This window comes from Crinia signifera, chromosome 1, assembly GCF_055691185.1.
Source record: "Crinia signifera chromosome 1, ASM5569118v1, whole genome shotgun sequence".
Taxonomy (NCBI): Eukaryota; Metazoa; Chordata; class Amphibia; order Anura; family Myobatrachidae; genus Crinia; species Crinia signifera.
The window spans coordinates 260,693,232-260,712,778 of record NC_139217.1 but is presented as its reverse complement, the minus strand read 5'-3'; the positions used below and the strand labels follow the sequence as shown (position 1 = coordinate 260,712,778).

At 45.4% G+C, this 19,547-nt stretch overlaps 1 protein-coding gene across 1 annotated transcript; it reads right to left on the bottom strand.

Moving 5' to 3' along the window:
* Window positions 1–9,837: 9,837 nt before the first annotated feature.
* Window positions 9,838–15,505, bottom strand: LOC146070587 (uncharacterized). Its single transcript, XM_083179389.1, has 3 exons — window positions 15,458–15,505; window positions 11,674–12,091; window positions 9,838–10,401 (listed from the first exon to the last, which is right to left on the bottom strand). The coding sequence occupies exons 2-3, from the start codon at window positions 12,082–12,084 to the stop codon at window positions 9,838–9,840; spliced, it is 975 nt and encodes a 324-aa protein (XP_083035515.1). The 5' UTR covers window positions 12,085–12,091; window positions 15,458–15,505.
* Between the last annotated feature and the right edge of the window lie 4,042 nt (window positions 15,506–19,547).

Sequence of the window (19,547 nt, the reverse complement as noted above, 5' to 3'; positions counted from 1 at the left end):
TCCTATCCCAGTGTGTAATTAGTAGAGGCCGCTTGCCCCAATCATATCTTAAGAGGGAAGTTCAGATAGGGAGCATCTTGTCCCTCCTATAATTGGTCATATTGTGAGGAATGCACAATCTTATACACTTCCACTTACTGCACAAGTGCCACCCTGTCTGAAGTGCCCCTGCCACCACCCCCCCCCCCCCCCCCACCAGCCTTAATTCGGCCCTGTATATGGATTCTGACTGTAAATGGTAAAGTGTACTCAGTGCAGCAGTAGCGGAGCGAGGTACCTGACCTGAAGCATGAGTGAAGTGTGCCATGCAATGGGCAGTGGCACACTATTCCACGTGCTTGGGTTTCAACATTGAGACACACAAATGTGAAAAGCTCATATCGCCCTTGGCATGTGTCAACCTTTTTCAGGTGTTGACTTTTGTGTCAGCCTTGTGTATGCTGAACTTTTGGTTCGACCTAGACGTTGTGCCCTTGCTGTTCCAAACCCCACTGATCTCCCTGGTGAATCATAACTGCTTCTTTGATGGAAGGTGAGAGAATAGCTAGTCACATTGTGTTAATGTTTTATTCTGTTTTTGCCATCATTGACATTTGAGCTTTTTATAATTTCAATGTTGAACCTTGTTTGTTCATAGAGAAACCTTGGACATCTTATCTTGTGTAATTATGCATCTTGGATATTGTAATGAGCGCTACCACACCTGGAAACACCTTATATGTTTACTCTCCACGTACAGTATTTAAACCCACACACAGTTTTGCCATATCTCATTGAGTTGTTTGTTTTAGTTTTTGTGTGCATATTCATTGTTTGTTCTGCTTTGCTTTATGTAACTTCAATCAAAATGTAAAAAAAATACACGTTCAAAATAAAATAAAAATGAATGTAATCTTATTTTGCCAAATTCTATTTCTTATCAGACTAGAGTTGATTTCAAATAAACTAAAGTAAGTGATAATGGGATGAAACTTTCTCTATAATGTGAGTTAAGCTCCGTGCACATGAATCAATATATTGCAACTAAAGATGGGTTTACTGGGGGGAGATCATGTCAAACAAATCTTATTGACTTTTTTGACTTGGTGACTAAAGTAATAGATCAAGGTGGGGCTGTAGATGTAGCTTATCTAGACTTTAGTAAAGCTTTTGACACTGTCTCACATCACAGACTGTTAAATAAGCTTGAAAGCTTGGGATTGGATTCTAAGATAGTTGAATGGATAAGAGCGTGGTTGCAGGACAGAAAACAGAGCGTTGTAGTAAACGGAGTACAGTCAAAGGAGGGAAAGGTTACAAGTGGAGTACCCCAGGGATCTGTACTTGGACGGGTGCTTTTTAATATCTTTATTGGTGATATTGCAAATGGAATTGAGGGTAAAATGTGCCTTTTTGCAGATGTCACAAAGGTATGCAACAGGGTAGACACACCAGGAGGGGTAAAACAAATGATTGATGATCTAGGTAGATTAGAGGAATGGTCAAGAGCATGGCAACTACAGTTTAATGCCAAAAAATGCAAAATCATGCACTTGGGTCTCAGAAATCCAAAGACTAAATATAGTATAAATTGCACTATAATGGAAACTACTGAGGAAGAGAGGGATCTAGGTGTCACTATTTCAGGGGACTTAAAGGCAGGTAGGCAATGTAACAAAGCAATGTAGAAGGCAAGTCAGATGCTTGGTTGCATAGGGAGAGGTATCAGCAGTAGAAAGAATGAAGTAATAATGCCAGTGTATAGGTCATTGGTATGACCTCACCTAGAGTATTGTGTTCAGTTCTGGAGGCCATATCTCCAGAAGGATATAAATACATTAGAGACTGTACAAAGAAGGGCAACTAAAATGGTGCATGGCCTACATCACAAAACGTACCAGGAAAGACTAAAAGATCTTAATATGTATACTTTAGAGCAGAGAAGGGAAAGGGGGTGATAGAAACTTTAAAATATATCAAGGGTTTTAACAAGGTACAGGTGGGAGACATTCTTCACAGGAAGAGGAGCAACAGAACACGAGGACATGCACTGAAACTAGAGGGAGGAAGATTCAGGGGAATGTGAGGAAGAATTACTTCACAGAAAGAGTAGTAGATAAGTGGAATAGCCTCCCATCAGAGGTGGTAGAGGCAAATACAGTAGTACAATTTAAACATGCTTGGGGTAGGCATATTGATATCCTTACAAAAAAATAAGGATCAAATATGGTTTGAGGTAACATATTTAAAAAAGGGGCAGACTAGATGGGCCAAGTGGTTCTTATCTGCCATCAAATTCTATGTTTCTATGTTTCTATGGTCACTGATGAAAAGGAGACACTGTTGGGGGGAAGCTGCAGGGGGAAACAGCTGATTGGCGGGGGAAGCCACTGGTCGGAGGAGCAAGCTCCTGTGACTAGCGACCACCTCAGGGCTGGTCACGGAGTGCACTCCCAGTGAAAGTCGCCCCTACACAGGGGGATATGGTCCATATCCCCGGCGATAATGGCTGAAATCGCCCCGTGTGCACGGGGCTTTAGACCTGACCGCTAAAGTCATGTGCGCTAGCCAGCATCCTGCCTTTGCAATCGGAAATAATGGAGGCTGCACTGTTTTGGGGCACTGATGCAGAGGAAAAAACTTAGATAGACTATTGTGTTCTGACACCAAGGTAATCTTATGTGAGTGATACAGGTATTGTGTACTTATGGAAGCCCATTTCTGCAACTGTGATGAAAAAAAACAAAGATCCAGTATCTTTGTACGGCGCTGCGAAACACTTGTGGCGCCTTATAAATAAAATTATAATAATAATAATCTCAAAATATTGACTTAGTATCTCAAAATAACATTATTGAAGTATTAAGACTATGGGCAGTATTCAATGTGATTATTCTCCATGCATGGCGAGCGTTTTTTTTTGCTCGCCATGCACTCGCCGTGTTTTTGCGGAGATTCTCCATGTTTGGAAATTCTCCGTCACGGTACTTTATACACTATTCAATGTGACTGATACTTGCCACCCCTCGCGGCGAGTATCAGCCAATCCGGCGTATGAGGTGACGCCGCAGGGAGCCCGAGGACGGTGGCAGGCAGGGAGATGGAAGTCTCCCTGCCTGCCCCAGAACGTATGTGGGGGGGGAGGTGGGCTCCCCGGGAGCCAGGCAGCACAGGCTGCCCCCCGGGGGGGTGCCAGCAGGGGACCGTGTATTCACTGCTCCCAATCATGCATATGTAATGATCGGGTGCAGTGAATATATGAATATCTAATGAGCGGCTCGGCTCCCGGCCCCCTGTTGGCTGCTCTGTGTAAAAAAAAAACATATATATATATATATATATATTTTTTTTTATATTAAATATATATTCATGTGCTATAAGCACATGAATAAAAATAGCATGCCCTTTCACAGATTAAAATTCCTGATTTTTTTACACCAAAATTAAAACAAAAAACCTTTTATTGTAAAAGTTCATATTCCACTTCTCCATGAAAAGATGGAGAATTGCTTCACGGAGAGACATGGCGAAAATCACTTAGAAAGACGGCGAGAAGTGCACGTTGAATAGGGTTGCTCGCTTTTTGAGAGCAAAAGTCTCCGTCCAAGGCGAGAAAAGCACAAACTCGCCATAAAACACGGATAATTTTTCTCATTGAATACTGCCCTATGTGCTGTTTACATGAGGCAGAGCAATAGAAGCAAGTGTTCAAACAAAGCTTAGCAGACCAACATGGATACAATCATTGAATAATAGTTTTGGTGTGGAAACACAAATCATGAAATATTGGGGATTTTTGGAGAAATCACATATTATTCAAATAAGCCTCCGGACACTGGAGAGAAAGCTACAAAATAAACATCTTTGGCAGAGACACAATGGGGGAAATTTACTAAAGGAAATTTGTAAAAAATAGGTGTATTTGTATCCAGAAATACACTTATTTTTGACATTTACTATCCCGAAAATACGGCAATTTGTATTTGTATTGATAGCACATCAATACGAATATGAATTGCCGTATTTTCAGGATAGTAAATGTCAAAAGTAAGTGTATTTCTGGATACAAACCCCCCAATTTGTTTACAAATTTTCTTTAGTAAATTTCCCCCAATAAGTCAGATGAGGCAGAATGGCATCCTTCATTTACTGTATCTTACTGTGGTGCACTGAATAAGTAGGCAATTTGTATGTGGTAACAATATTTTACTTGATAAACAAAAGAATAAAATTAATAACAAGTGATACAGTTGCAAGTGCCTGGGTTCAATAAGTCTGAGATCGAGGTCAGACCTCATTATCTGATTTGCGGGACGCCGCACTCAGAAAAACTGGACTTTTGCAGATTTGTACTTTATCTCTCCCCCATAATGGAGGATAAGTAGACAATACTTTATTCTTAAGGTTTCAGGGTAATAAGGAGACCGCCCCCCACAGAGTCTGGCACAACGGGCTGCAATCCTGGTGCGCATTCTTAGGGGACCTCGATCTCAGACTTAAGGTGCATACACACTCGTAGAAACTGTGCATGAAAGATATTGGTGACAGATTTCCCTTGAACTTCCCAGAGTTGTTTACAAAACAGCTGGTACATGTTCACGAAAGATTTTTTCGACAGATGACAGATTTTCTTGAAAGATGAAAGATTTTTATGAAAGATAAACAAGCAGGCTAATTTAAATACTGGGCCGGCTTACAGGGGGGTGGGCACAGCTTCTAGAGGGGATAAATAGTGTCGGCCATTTTAACTCTTTCCATTTATGCTCTGTGGCCAGTTTGGTTTGGATAATACCTCCCAAACACTGTTGCACAGCTAATTTCTGGATTTTGCGATGGATCATTATCATTACCAACTGATGACAGCATATGCTGGAGTTGCACTGATACATGATCAGGACAGGTCAGAGAAGCGGAGAAGGATTCGGTCTTGCTGGACAAAGGAGTGGCTCTTGCGGAGGGATTATCTGTCTCACATGGTGCTGCTTTCTGAGCTGCGTGAAAAAAACCCACATGACTACAGGAATTTTCTTCGCATGGACGACGCCACCTTCAGTGAGTTGTTGGGTCTAGTGAGGTCTCGCATCCAGAGGCAGGATACTAGGCTGCGGAGGGCCATACCTGCTGAGGAGAGGCTGATTGTAACCCTGCGATTCCTAGCCACTGGCCGATCATTGCAGGACTTGAAGTTCGGGTCTGTTATCTCACCACAGGCTTTGGGCCTTATTATACCCGAGACCTGCAAAGCAATTTATTCTGTACTCAGGCAGCAGTACTTCAAGGTAAGAACCTTTTTGAAGTTTCACATTGCTATATGCTGCTGCTCTCCACTGTATGCCCACTAATTTAAAATTGCTATCTCCCTAATGGTGTGTTGCTTTAGACCCTATTTATGGCCCCAAGTGTCATTTGATTAAAAGCACGTATTAAGCCCAAATTGTGTGCCGTGGCACCCTAGGTGCTGTGAGAACTTGCAGGGGGTGCCCTGGTTTGATGGTGCAGGACTGTTTGAATTTTTTGATGGTTATTTTTATAGGCAAACATTGCTCTGATTGCTGCCAATATAACACATGTACAGTAGTTGTAAATACTTTACCTCATTACATAGCTGAACCTAATGATGACATATAAATCTAATGTGATTAATTTTATATCTGTTTTCTGATTTTATCATACTTGAGGCCGACGGATGCCATAATCATTTTCTGCTACTCTAGGGCAGGGATCTTTTTCACCTTGTACCCCCAAATAAATTTAGATATGACAATGTTACCCCTTTATTTGAATTGAAGGAAATCATATAATTGTAATACATACTTTATCCACAGAAACTGATGATATATCTTGTTAGTACCGTACATAGCCTGGCAGCAAATGATGATTACTGTGTATGGCTGTGTGTGATACAAAATTTGGGTACTTGTGAGTTATCCGGGCTGCCGATTTTGTCCTTAAGTTTGCTTAACTTAAGGACACCCGACCGACGCGATGCCCACGATTTAGCTCCAAATCGGGGGCATCGCGTCGGTCATGGCCGTTATAAGGGGCCGCGACGCGATGCCCCCGATTTCCCATAGACAGTAATGTTAAAAGACACGATATCGGGGGCATCGCGTCGGTCGTGGCCGTTATAAGGGGCCGCGACGCGATGCCCACGATTTCCCATAGACAGTAATGTTAAAAGACACGATGGACCCGATTTCCCATAGACAGTAATGTTAAAAGACGCGATGGACCCGATTTCCCATAGACAGCAATGTTAAAATAAAATTACAATGTGAAATTGGGCAATATGTTTTTAAAAAAAATGTTTCATGGCCCCCCACCACCGTTAACGCCACCCCGCTATTGACGCCAACCCGAAGCGTGGCGAGCGCAGCGAGCCCGCGAGGGGCGGCGGTATGTGTCCTCCGACCTTTTCATGCCCTACTATCCACTAGGGCGTGGAGTGAGAATAGAATAGTGTGGCGAGCGCAGCGAGCCACCGAGCCCGAAGCGTGGCGAGCCCCGCGAGGGGACGCGGACACCTGTGAAGCCCGCAAGGGCACGCGGATACCTGTGAAGGTGTCCGCGTCCCCTCGCTGCGCTCGCCACGCTTCGGGCTCGCTGCGCTCGCCACACTATTCTATTCTCACTCCACGCCCTAGTGGATAGTAGGGCATGAAAAGGTCGGAGGACGCGTACCGCCGCCCCTCGCGGCCTCGCTGCGCTCGCCACGCTTCGGGTTGGCGTCAATAGCGGGGTGGCGTTAACGGTGGTGGGGGGCCATGAAACATTTTTTTTAAAAACATATTGCCCAATTTCACATTGTAATTTTATTTTAACATTGCTGTCTATGGGAAATCGGGTCCATCGCGTCTTTTAACATTACTGTCTATGGGAAATCGTGTCGGAAATCGGGTCCATCGTGTCTTTTAACATTACTGTCTATGGGAAATCGTGGGCATCGCGTCGCGGCTCCTTATAACGGCCACGACCGACGCGATGCCCACGATTTCGGGCGCGATGAAAAAATCGGCAGCCCGGATAACTCACAAGTACCAAAATTTGTAGCACACACAGCCATACATGGCAAACATCTATATCAATGGCTGCCAGGCTGTATGTGGTATAGCCATTGATTATGTGACGTCCAGGCAACTATTATGTCAGTATTACAAGATGATATATTAACGGCCTGTTAGAGATGGGTATACCTTGAGTGGAGCCTATATGCAGTGAAATTAAATTCCTGGGGTTAATGGACGGTCGCACTGCCAAGAAACAGCCGGGCATCCATATAGCTTTATATACATAGCCGATTGTGTCTCGACAGCGCAATCGTCTGAAGGAATTTAATTTTTAAACCAATTAGGGTCATTTACTCCTGTTCCATGACCACTGCTCTAGGGTGTCTATTACACATTTTATAGGGAACCATAGTATGCATCATTTGTATTCTATTTTTCATTCTAGTTACCCTCATCTTCGGAGGAGTGGCTTGCTATTGCAGCTGATTTTGAGACACGGTGGAATTTCCCAAACTGTGGTGGCGCGATCGATGGGAAGCATGTCAGGATCATTCCACCTGCAAATTCTGGATCCATGTACTTCAATTATAAGGGTTATTTCAGCATAGTGATGATGGCCATAGTGGATTCAAACTATGATTTCATATATGTGGACGTGGGGAAAAATGGCCGTGCGTCAGATGGTGGATCTTTGAAGGAAACCCGCTTTTATGAGAGACTCATCTCCCAAAGCCTCAATCTCCCTTCTGCCTCAAATTGCAAACATGGCCTTAACTATGTGTTTGTGGCAGATGAGGCCTTTGCATTACATGAGCATATCCTTAAACCCTTTCCTCAAAGGGGTTTGACCAGAGAGAGGAGAATTTTTAATTATCGCCTTTCAAGAGCACGGCGCACAGTGGAGAATGCGTTTGGCATTTTAAGTAACCGCTTCCGCATTTTTCACACTGCAATAAACTTGAGAGTGGACAAAATAGACATAGTTGTCTTGGCATGTTGTGCACTTCATAATTTTTTGAGACGCCGAACGCGTCAAGCACACCACACACCTATTGCAGCACTACCTGATGTCTCAGACAACATAGATGCAGAAAGCTTTGCATCTGTCCACCGAGCATGGGTTCCTGAAGTTGCCCCTGTTGATGCCAAAAAAGTCAGGGAGGACTACATGCAATATTTTGTTGGAGAGGGGGCGGTGGCATGGCAGGAAGAACTTGTAAATTAAGTTAATCTTTCATGAATTCCAAAATTGAGATTTAACTGCTTTTATTTTATTTTTAAATAAAAAATAAAATTCAGTTTAAAAATGTGTTGTTTCACATATATATATATATATATATATATATATATATATATATATATATATATATATATATATATATATATATATATAGCAGGGCGGTGTGCAACAACATATGTGTTATATGTACATATGGGGTAATATTTAATTCATATGTTTTTTTACATAGCATGAAAGTGTTATGTGCACAAACCCACACCATTGATGGGGAAGCTAAATTGAATTGGAACAAACAGGTGTGAATCACCCCCTATGTGTAAATTGTAATACTCATTGAGAGAATTCTCTCCTAAATATCACAGCTTGTGCATATATAACTTGCTATGAACATGTGCATGTGAAGGTATCAAACTTCATTCCACAATAAACCTGTTCAGTATGTGTGTTTTTCCGGAGCACTTATAACCTCGTCAGTTTTTTTCTGTTGATGAAGAACTCACCACTGAAGGGCATCCGCTGCGCTACTGTGTTTGCTGCTGGTTTTCCTGCTGCCATGTCATGAGTTCGAGTGCAATGTGGTTTGTTAGCTGCAGCCCAGGAATGTCCAAACTGTGGCCCTCCAGCTGTTGTGAAACCTACACATCCCAGCATGCTTTGCCATTGTTTTAACATTCCCTGATAGCAAAACTGTGACAAGGCATGATGGGACTTGTAGTTTCACAAAAGCTGGATGGCCAAAGTTTGGACATGCCTGCTGAAGACCATTCGGATCTGTGGGTGCTCGGGAGAGCTTCGCCCGATTGGTGGTGTCATGGCAATTGGTAGGGGGCATGTACACATCAAGCAACATCGGTGGAGACCATGCAGAGGATGCTGCCAGATGGGGCACCAATAAAACAATGGCTTGTTTGGAATTTTGCCTGGGGCTGGTAGCGCAGCTCTGGCAGGAAAACTTCCAACTAAACGACTGCAGAATTAAATCCAGGCAGTGGTGAAAACAAATGTACACTTAATTACAAACACACTACTGTATCTCCTGAAATGTACCCCCCACCCAATTGTTACAACCCCCTCTACCAAAATCTACAACCAATTTGGCATTTTGACCTATATTAAAATGGACCAGCCCAAGTCACCCAAAAAAAACCAATACTTGTTGAAATTTGCAAATCATTTTTTTTTTTTATTAATAACAAAAGGATTCTGGACTGGATTCATTTCATATACCAAGTCAATAAGTGCCCCTGAGTAAAGACTACAGCAACAAATGAAGTCAGTCACTCCAACAATTAGTCACGTACAGTAAAGGCCACTCCAACAATTAGTCACGTACAGTAAAGGCCACAACTAGTCACGTACAGTAAAGGCCACAACTGGCTAACATCAGTAGGGTCAAGAAGAGGAAATGAATATGTAAACAGTGTCAATAAAAGAGCACAAGAAGGTAAAACATTTACAACGTTCGGGAAATAGGGTCTTAAGTCCATAAAACCATCACTATGGTAATATAACCCACTCCTCGACATACAGGAGCAAGACCCCAAGAGTGCAAAACGGAACATTTTCACAAACAACAAAAAAAACACACGTGAAAACACAAGTGAAAAAAAATCACAAACTTTCAAAATGCCCGTCTCCATGTAGAGTGGTATGTGCACTCTGCCATACAGAGTGCACACCACTCGTAGATGGACTTGGAAACCTGAGAGGTGGCGTATAGGCCTGCGATAAAGAATAGGAGGGTGGCTGTGGAGAAGGAATTGGTGCAGGGGGAAACGCCGGATATGAAGGGTAATTGGTGGTGGTAGCTGGAGCAGTGGGCTGCGGTATTGTATGTGACGGTAGCACCAGGCGCTCGGGTAGTTGGTCATCGAGCGCGCATGCCAGCGCATCATATACAATCCGTTTGAATCTCCGTGCCTGGACAGGATTCAACTTTTGCATCTCGGACCCAACATTCATGGAAAACTTCATGAATTCATCCGGGGGTTTCTGAAGGACCTCCTCCGCATGTTTAAGAAAATCTTCTGTTCTTGCTAGTCGTGCGCTGGAAGCTTTAGCCGCCACTCGTTTCTTCTTGGTGGCAGGTTGATGAGGTGGTGTGTCAGCCTCGGTAGCTTCCCGGTCTGTCGGAGCACTGATGTCAGGGTCCATTTCCAAGTCCGAAAAAACGAGCTAGAATGAGTTAAATATATAAAAATATAAATAAATATTTTTAACTTTAAACCAAAAAACGTGCAGTGGCTTGTAGAAAGTAAAAATACCATATTTGTCAAAAATGTAAGGTGTAATAAACAAAGGGTGTATGATGTGTCAAGAGATTCTGATGTTCTCAGACACTTTGTACACCCTTTGTTTATTACCTCTATGTCTGTTTCTGGGATGATGCTTTTTGTATAAAGTAATAAGATGGTTTTGGTTATTTTATGAAGCGCACTGATATGATAACACCTTTCCTACAAAAATGTAAGGTATGCAAGTGAAAATGTGACCATATGACAAATATTCATGGTTAAGAAGGAATATATATATATATATATATATATATATATATATATATATATATGTATACACATACACACACATACGATGGTGGCACACGCTAAAAGCAGAGTCGGAATCACGTCATGGATGTCATTTTGACATCCATGACGTGACTCCGACTCTGCTTTTAGCGTGTGCCGCCATTGTTTGTGTGTATATATATATACACACACACACACACACACATATATATGCATATACACATACATATACAGGCATTCGCCACTTTATTAAAGTAGAGTCAGATTTTGATAAAAATACTTGTCAAGTTTATTTCTTCAACATGCCAGAAGAGTTATATTGAAAAACATCACCATACTCCGTTTTACAATATAACTCTTCTGACATGTTGAAGCAATAAACTTGACAAGTATTGTTATCAAAATCTGACTCTATTTTGATAAAGTGGCGAGTGCCTGTGTCTCTACAATAGAGAAAACCCCTATAATTTGGAGTACGGAGCAAGCACTGGGCCCCTTCACGGACACGCCACCGTTGACACCAATTCCTAAGTGAGAGTGCGGTCTACACCCACAGAATATATATATATATATATATATATATATAGAAACTTGTCCAAGAATCGGCACTCCCAGAGACAGGTTTGTAACTTGAGCCGGTGCCCTCACAGGTAGAGGTATGGGCAGGTGTGGTGCGGCACTCTCAGCATAATAAGACACACGAAGTCAGCTTGTGGTCAACGTTTCAATTTTATAGGCAAAATCCTGATGACAATTTTGCCTATAAAATTGAAACGTTGACCACAAGCTGACTTCGTGTGTCTTATTATGCTGAGAGTGCCGCACCACACCTGCCTATATATAGATAGATAGATAGATATACATACACATATATACATACACACACATATATATACATACACACGTATCTATATTTACATACCAGTTCATCACTGCCCGACTGCTCATCCTCTAAACCCCCGGGAGATCCTGGCTTGTCGTTGCATGACGACTTCCTCTTGGGGTCTTGGCCAATAGTGAAGAGGAGTTGATTGTAATACCACAGTGATGGTTTGTGAACTTGAGCCGTCCCTGCTCCCGAACGTTGGGAATCCTCCACCCTCTTGTGCTCCTTCTTAAAAACGGTACGCATATTCTGAATCCTCTTCTTGACCCAGGCAACGTTAGCATCATTGAATTTGCTTTTACTGTACGTGACTAATTGTTGGAAGGCCTTTTCTTTCTTGTGTTTGTTACTGTACTCCTTACTATTTACTCTCCAAAGGCACTCATTGGCTTGGTAAATGTCTATGAATCCAGTCCAGAAAATTTTTTTTTCATTGTCACTTGACATCTCTATACTAAAAATTGTTAGACAAAAAATGTGTTAAAAATGGCTCCAAAAAAAAAAAAATTATAATACACAAAGTAAAACAACAACTAAAACACTAAATACCACCCTAATACCGGTTTCAGACCGCAATTGCAGGGTCGCAAGTGACTTAGAAACTGTTCAGTCCCGGTGCGACTCTGCATGTGCGGTCTGTGCAGATCAAATCAGCAAATGGGCAATATTGCCGGTTCACTGACGTCATGTGGGGGCTTGGTATTGCGTCATGGGTAGCGGGGGAGGAGGCAGCACTTAAGTTGCGTACACACGGGCTATTATCTCTCGCAATATGGTCGCTGAGCGACCTTATTGCTGGCAGTTGAAGTGTGCACCGGCGATAAATCGCCGGATGCGCGCTCCCGTTTTCAGCCCCTAAATGGTCGCTGGTCGGAGGAGCATGCTCTTCCGACCAGTGACTTCCCCCGCCTCTTCTCCTCTTCATTTTCATCAGCGACCATCTCTGGTCACTAAAGAAAACGGGACACTGAGCAATATGATTGCTAGCAATATATTGCCAGCGATCATATTGCTCCATGTGTACGCACCATTAACCCCATTATGATCGCTGGTCGCAGGGGTTCCCTTTCATCAGCGACCACCACAGGTCGCTGATGAAAAGGAGACACTGAGCAATATAGTGCTGAACAATATTTCGCCCCCGATACATGGATACAGACGCCGACACAGACCAGGGCTACCTACGGGCTCAAGATAGGTAAGTATCAGTATGTGGATGTATTAAACTTTTATTTTTCACATGTCAGTGTGTTTATTGTACTATTTCTTTTACTGTGGAACTACAAGTTCCAGCGGGCCCTTTAATGCCCCGCAGGCTGGGACTTCTGGTTCTCCAAGTCCCAGCTTGCGGGGGAGGCTTGCTGGGACTCATAGTTCCACAGTAAAAGACAATAGTTTTTATTCTATTTTTTTACACAATTCCATCAGCCCGATGCCCACCGCACAGGGGCATCGGTGAAAGCACCAGGCTTCAGCCTGGTCAGGTAAGTCCTGGAGGGGGGGGGACCCCTTTATTGGGGGGTCCCCACTTCCCCAGGGCCCCTGGCCAGGCTGACTGGTCAGTAGGGATGAATGCTTTGGCCGCGGGAACTTATATAATAAGTGTCCCCCGGCTGTGGCATTACCCTGCTGGATGGTTTGGCCTGGGGCTGGTTCTTAAAATACGGGGGACCCCTAGTCATTTTGTCCCCCGTGTTTTGGGAGCCAGCTCCGGACCTGGAGCCTGGGGTTGGTTGTAAAAAAATCAGGGAACCCCTATTTGTCGGGCTTCCTGATTCTTTTAATACCAGCCCCGGCTCCTTCAGCCTGGTGCTGGTTACGGCAGTGGGGGGGGGGACCCCATACCGTTTTTTTTTTAATGGGTAAAAGGTCTACCCCTTTCCCACTGCAAAAAATGGCTTTTAAATGGGTAAAACACTGCTTTTTACCCGTTTAAAAAAACACAGTATTTTTAAACGGGTACAGCAACCTGGAGCATTCCCACTGCAGCTGTACCTGTTTACAAAGCCTAAAAAAACGGCAAATTACCGTGTAAAGGCTGCAGTGGGAAAGGGGTATAACTGGACAGTGTAGGGGCAAACATACATGGTGCACGCAAGCATTAAAATTTTCAAAATGTAGATGGCTGTATTCGCATTTAGTGGCCATATACATGGTCACTAAATACTAATACAAGCCAGCAGGCTGCAGTTAAAAAAAAAAAAACAGTATAAAGTCACCGGCATGGCTGTAACCAGCCCCGGCCTCAAAGAGCCTGTCCTGTTTAAAAAAAAAAAAAAAAAAACAACAACATTGGGCAAACTGAGTAGGGGGATCCCCTGATTTTTTTTAAACACCGTGGTGGTCCCCCCTCCCAAGTATAACCAGAATACGGTCATTGGGTCACCACCAAGTAGGTCAACAAGCATTAGGTCGACTCGACCTTAGGCCAACATGCTGTAAGGTCGACAAGACTTTAGGTCGACAGGGTCATTAGGTTGACATGGTTTTTTAAAACAGTTTTGAGCCAACATGTGCCGACAGGCGGTATATTATGCCCTACCATCCACTAGGGCATGGTGTGCTGAGCGTAGCAAGCCCGAAGCATGGCGAGCGCAGTGAGCCATAAGTTTATGTTGACTGTGTTGACATAAAGGTAACATTTAAAAAATAAAAACTTGAAAAAACTTGTTGACTTTTCAATGTCGACCTTACCCATGTCGACCTAATGTAGTGTTCCCTCTAGAAATGAGGGCGGGCAGGGCGTCGCAGCGCAAGGGGGGCAGACCGGGCCCGCCGATGTCACAATTTTGGGCGTTCCCGGGCACGGACGTCACGAAAAGAAGCGCTGGGAATCGCCGTGTAAGGCGGAGCTGCGCTTCCCTTTGCACACAGCCAGGTTTTAGCAGGGCGCTGCTAGCAGGGCAGGGCGCATTTTGCCCTGTAAAAATCGCTAAAACAGCCTAGCGGGAACACTACTAATGACCCTGTTGACCTAATCCATGTAGACCTTATGACCCTGTCAACCTTACCAATGTCAAACTACACTTATGTCCACCTTTCAGCATGTTGACCTAGACACATGTCAACCTAAATGCATGTCGACCTAATGACAGTCTGGTGACCAACTGACCCACACCCGTATATGCAGCCCCAGGCTCTTTGAGCCAGTGCTGGTTCTAGAAATACAGGGGACAAAATGAATAGGGGGTCCCCTGTATTTCAGCAACCAGCACCAGGCTCTTGGACCGGTCCTGGTTCCAAAAATACGGGGGACAAAAAGAGTAGGGGTCCCCCGTATTTTTGGAACCAGCACCAGGCTCTTGGACTGATCCTGGTTCCAAAAATACGGGGGACAAAAAGAGTAGGGGTCCCCCGTATTTTTGGAACCAGCACCAGGCTCCAACAGCCAGTGGTGTAATGCCACAGCCGGGGGAGACTTTTTATATAAGCTGCCCCGGCCGTCACATTAACACCCTGACTGGTCAGCCCTGCCTGGGTCCCTGGGAGAGTGGGGACACCCCCAATAAAGGTGTCCCCCCCCCCCCAAGGCCACCCCAGGCAGGGTTGAAGCCTGGGGCTGTCCCCGACACCCTTTGCTGGTGGGTGCCGGGCTGATAGTTTATTAACCATTGGTGGTCAGTGGGGTAATTACTTTAATTTAGATTCATTGGTGGTCAGTGGGGTAATATGTTTCATTGGTGGTCAGTGGGGTAATTAGTTTAATCATTGGTGGTCAGTGGGGTATAATTTTTTTCAATAAATACATTGGTGGCAGTGTGAAAAAAGCACTTAATACATTGGTGGACAGTGGGGACCCTTTATACTTTAACATACTTACCAGCGGCGTCTTCTCCCAGCAGCGTGTCTCTGTCCAGCGGCAACTCCGTCTTCACTGCAGAGTGTGATGGAGGAGGTCGGAGGGCAGGGGGCGCGGCTTCCGGCGGCAGTCTCCTCCCGGCGCATCCTTCCCGCAGGCTTTCCTCCAGGCGAGCGGCGAACGACGGCAGAGCAGGTAAAATTGACCTGCCCTGCACGGGCGACGGCGGCGGGTGACGACCGATCGACGGGAACGCGCACCGTCGTTCGCCGCTCGTCGGCCTGCCCATACACACTCCACAATTTTTTGAGCATTATCGTTCATTAGTGCCAAAATGAACGATATTGGTCAAAAAATCGTAGAGTGTGTATGCACCTTAAGACTTATTGAACCCAGGCACTTGCAACTGTATCGCTTGTTATTAATTTTATTATTTTGTTTATCAAGTAAAATATTGTTACCACATACAAATTGCCTACGGTACTTCTTTACTTTCACGGCGCCACTAGATTAGGACAGATAGGATATCGCGGTCATCGTGGGCATTGAATGCACTAAAAAATCGGGTGCGACGCGATGCCCGCGATGCCCGCGATTTCCCATAGGGACCAATGTTAAATTTCTCAATGGACACGATTTTCTGTTCAATGCCTCAATTGACACGATTTTTCCATAGGAAACAATGTTAAATGGCCCACAGAGGCCAAATAGGCACCCTCAAGTTGTTAACGCCACCCCACGATCAACGTCAACCCGAAGCGTGGCGAGCGCAGCGAGCCCGCGAGGGGCGGCGGTACGCGTCCTCCGACCTTTTCATGCCCTACTATCCACTAGGGCGTGGAGTGAGAATAGAATAGTGTGGCGAGCGCAGCGAGCCACCGAGCCCGAAGCGTGGCGAGCGCAGCGAGCCCCGCGAGGGGACGCGGATACCTGTGAAGCCCGCGAAGGGACGCGTTTACCTGTGAAGGTATCCGCGTCCCCTCGCGGGGCTCGCTGCGCTCGCCACGCTTCGGGCTCGGTGGCTCGCTGCGCTCGCCACACTATTCTATTCTCACTCCACGCCCTAGTGGATAGTAGGGCATGAAAAGGTCGGAGGACGCGTACCGCCGCCCCTCGCGGGCTCGCTGCGCTCGCCACGCTTCGGGTTGACGTTGATCGTGGGGTGGCGTTAACAATTGTGGGGGCCATTTCACACTTGAGGGTGCCTATTTGGCCTCTGTGGGCCATTTAACATTGTTTCCTATGGAAAAATCGTGTCAATTGAGGCATTGAACAGAAAATCGTGTCCATTGAGAAATTTAACATTGGTCCCTATGGGAAATCGCGGGCATCGCGTCGCACCCGAATTTTTAGTGCATTCAATGCCCGCGATGACCGCGATTTCTAGTGGCGCCGTGAAAGTAAAGAAGTACCTTGCCTACTTATTCAGTGCACCACAGTAAGATACAGGAATAGAGCTCAGCACAAAAACCCACTTTTTATGACTATCTATTTATCAGGACGGTGAAGTCAGACCGTACCTAGTGCTTTGCAGCTAGTCCCCAACAATAATCACTTGGTGCTCAGGTATACTACCATGCACTCCATCCTTCATTTACTAACAGCTACAAATGTCTGGCAAACTGCATGGCTACAGGTGGATGCACCAGAAATGTTGGATGGCCGCTGGGATAATAGCCGACAGAGAATCTGTAAGGCAATTGATGCCACTGATGAACGGGAATGGGGTAGCTATGCGTGAGTGCAACCGCTTGAGACGCGGGTCAAACTGTATGGCATATAGATGGATACAAGATAAAGCCTTATGGCATTTGTATCAGTGGTTGCACCATGGCCGGTATAAGGATTCTCAGCACCCTAGGCAAAACTTCAACCTACTGCCCCCCCCCCCCCTCCATACTACCACTAATAACCACTTTCCACACCCTTAAGGCATACTTGCCTAACTTTCTGGAATGGCAGGGAGGCCCAAAAATTGGGTGGTCCACCCTGCCCCCTGGGGAGGTGGGCAAGTCCCCTGCTTTTCCTGGAGGCCCCCTGCACCCTCTCTTACCACCCACAACAGAGTACAAGAAAAAAGGAGCATCAAATTAGGGAAGTATGCCTCAAGAAAAATGTATGAAGGTGAGGTCTTAGAAGTTCCACAGCCGCCACCTGCATTAAGTACAACAAGACATTCTTGATCTTTTGATAGACAGACATGGTGGCGCCCTCCAGATCCTGGCACCCTAGGTAGCTGCCTAAAGCTGCCTAATGGTAGAGCCGGCCCTGGGTTGCACAGATGGCTTCTGTAACAAAGAATGATATGGCTAGAAGAATACAAAACCAACAATGAGCTGATGTTAACAGTTGAAACCATATGAAATAGTCAGCCCAGCACAAAACAGACGTGATCTTGCAACAAGCCACTAGAAAATTAGAGTGCAGAGTGAGAGCCGAAACAACCACATAACGTTGCGCACAAAAGATTGACAGTTTATTTTATGCTTACTTTACTTGTTTTGTTTTGTTCAATGCATTCAAATAAATAAGGTTCATACCAGCACTACTCTTTGGATCTGGACAATTTACACAAGTCACCCAAATTGCCATTAAATAAGTGGCATTCACCTAAAAGCAAGTTGTTTGCATCTCTGATCAATTATTTCAGTTAAACACTCTTCAGCCAAAATTGGCAGGCAATGTGAAATGAGGTTAAAGCTCGAGAGTCAGTAATGCTGCTTTAACACCGCAAAACCTGCTTAGACCAGGTATTTAAAACTTTTTTTAAACGGGTCAAAGCAAGTTTAACCCCTTTGACATCGCATGTAAATACCTGGTCTAAAGCAGGTTTGCGGTGTGAATGCAACAGTGAAAACAGTACGTTCAGCCGGGACCAGGGGCTGCTCTCCGCCTCTGAGTAAGGAAAGAGGGGCACCGAGTACTCCTCGGCAGACCGGGGGCCGTATTAACATTACCTTGGGCCCCTGGGCAATAAAATCATTAGGCCCTCCTCCCACTCACAGCATGGGGTCTGACCCGCTGCTGTGCTGCAGGATCATGTGGCTGGGAGCAAGCTCGAAGCAAGACGGGGTGAGGAGGAGCGAGGCTGCCCCAAAGGAAACAGGGGCAGTAGACTCGGAGCAGACACCTCGGCCCGAGCAAGCGCAGCATCTGCCCCTCCCCCCCAAAATACCCACAGCTGGGGCGCCACGGACCTGGAAATACAACAGCGAGCCGTTAATGCTTCTGTGTGCGGGTCACGTTGCCGGGGCTGGGGGACCAGCAGGACGTGCACTCCGCTTGCAGCGAGGAGGAGAAGGACGGAGGGAGGAGGATGGTGGCAGGGGCGCTACAGTCGGAGCTCGTGTCTGCGTGCTATGACCGCGGTGCTGGACTCACAGACAGTGGGCAGCTCGGAGCAGCGTCCCAAGGTGTGGGTGCTGCGGAGGACCCACCCCCCTACAGACAGTGGGAAAGAGGGCAAGGAGACTGGGCCTTGGAGGTACTCGGTAACGGGCAGCTTCAGGGCGCACAAGCCCAAGAAGAGGTCCCCATGTACTACGTGGAGAGCGAGCTGACGGGCAAGCTGCCCCTTGTACCTGGTAAAGGCTGTCTGATGCTGGCTCACTGTGGGAACCACATGACCGCAGCACAGCGAAGGCAATGAACTACTATTTCCCATTCGCTGCAGGGTCCCCTCCACTGATCTAACATACACTGCAGGGACCCCCAGCACGATCATTCCCTTCCCTGCACTTCCTGGGAGGAAGGGGGGGGGATACCATTTCAGACCCGTTCAGACACCCAAAAAAACGGGTCTGAAATGGGTAGGACCCTGCTTTTTTACCGTTTCCAAAAAACTTTATTTTTTTTTAAACAGTAAAATCACTCTGCACCTTTTAGACCGCACATATTACCGTTTTGAAATGGTTAAAAATCGGCAAAATACCATTTTTTTAGTGCGGTCTGAAAGGGGCATAAATTAGTCTGCTGTAGGTGATTCTTACAATATCTGCTGTCCACTACTGTGTTTTACTGTATGAAAAGCTTTTATTTCAGTTCATGAAATCTCTGAAGACAGCGGACTGACAGGCGTATATGTTGATTTATCCGCATGAGCTGCTTAAAA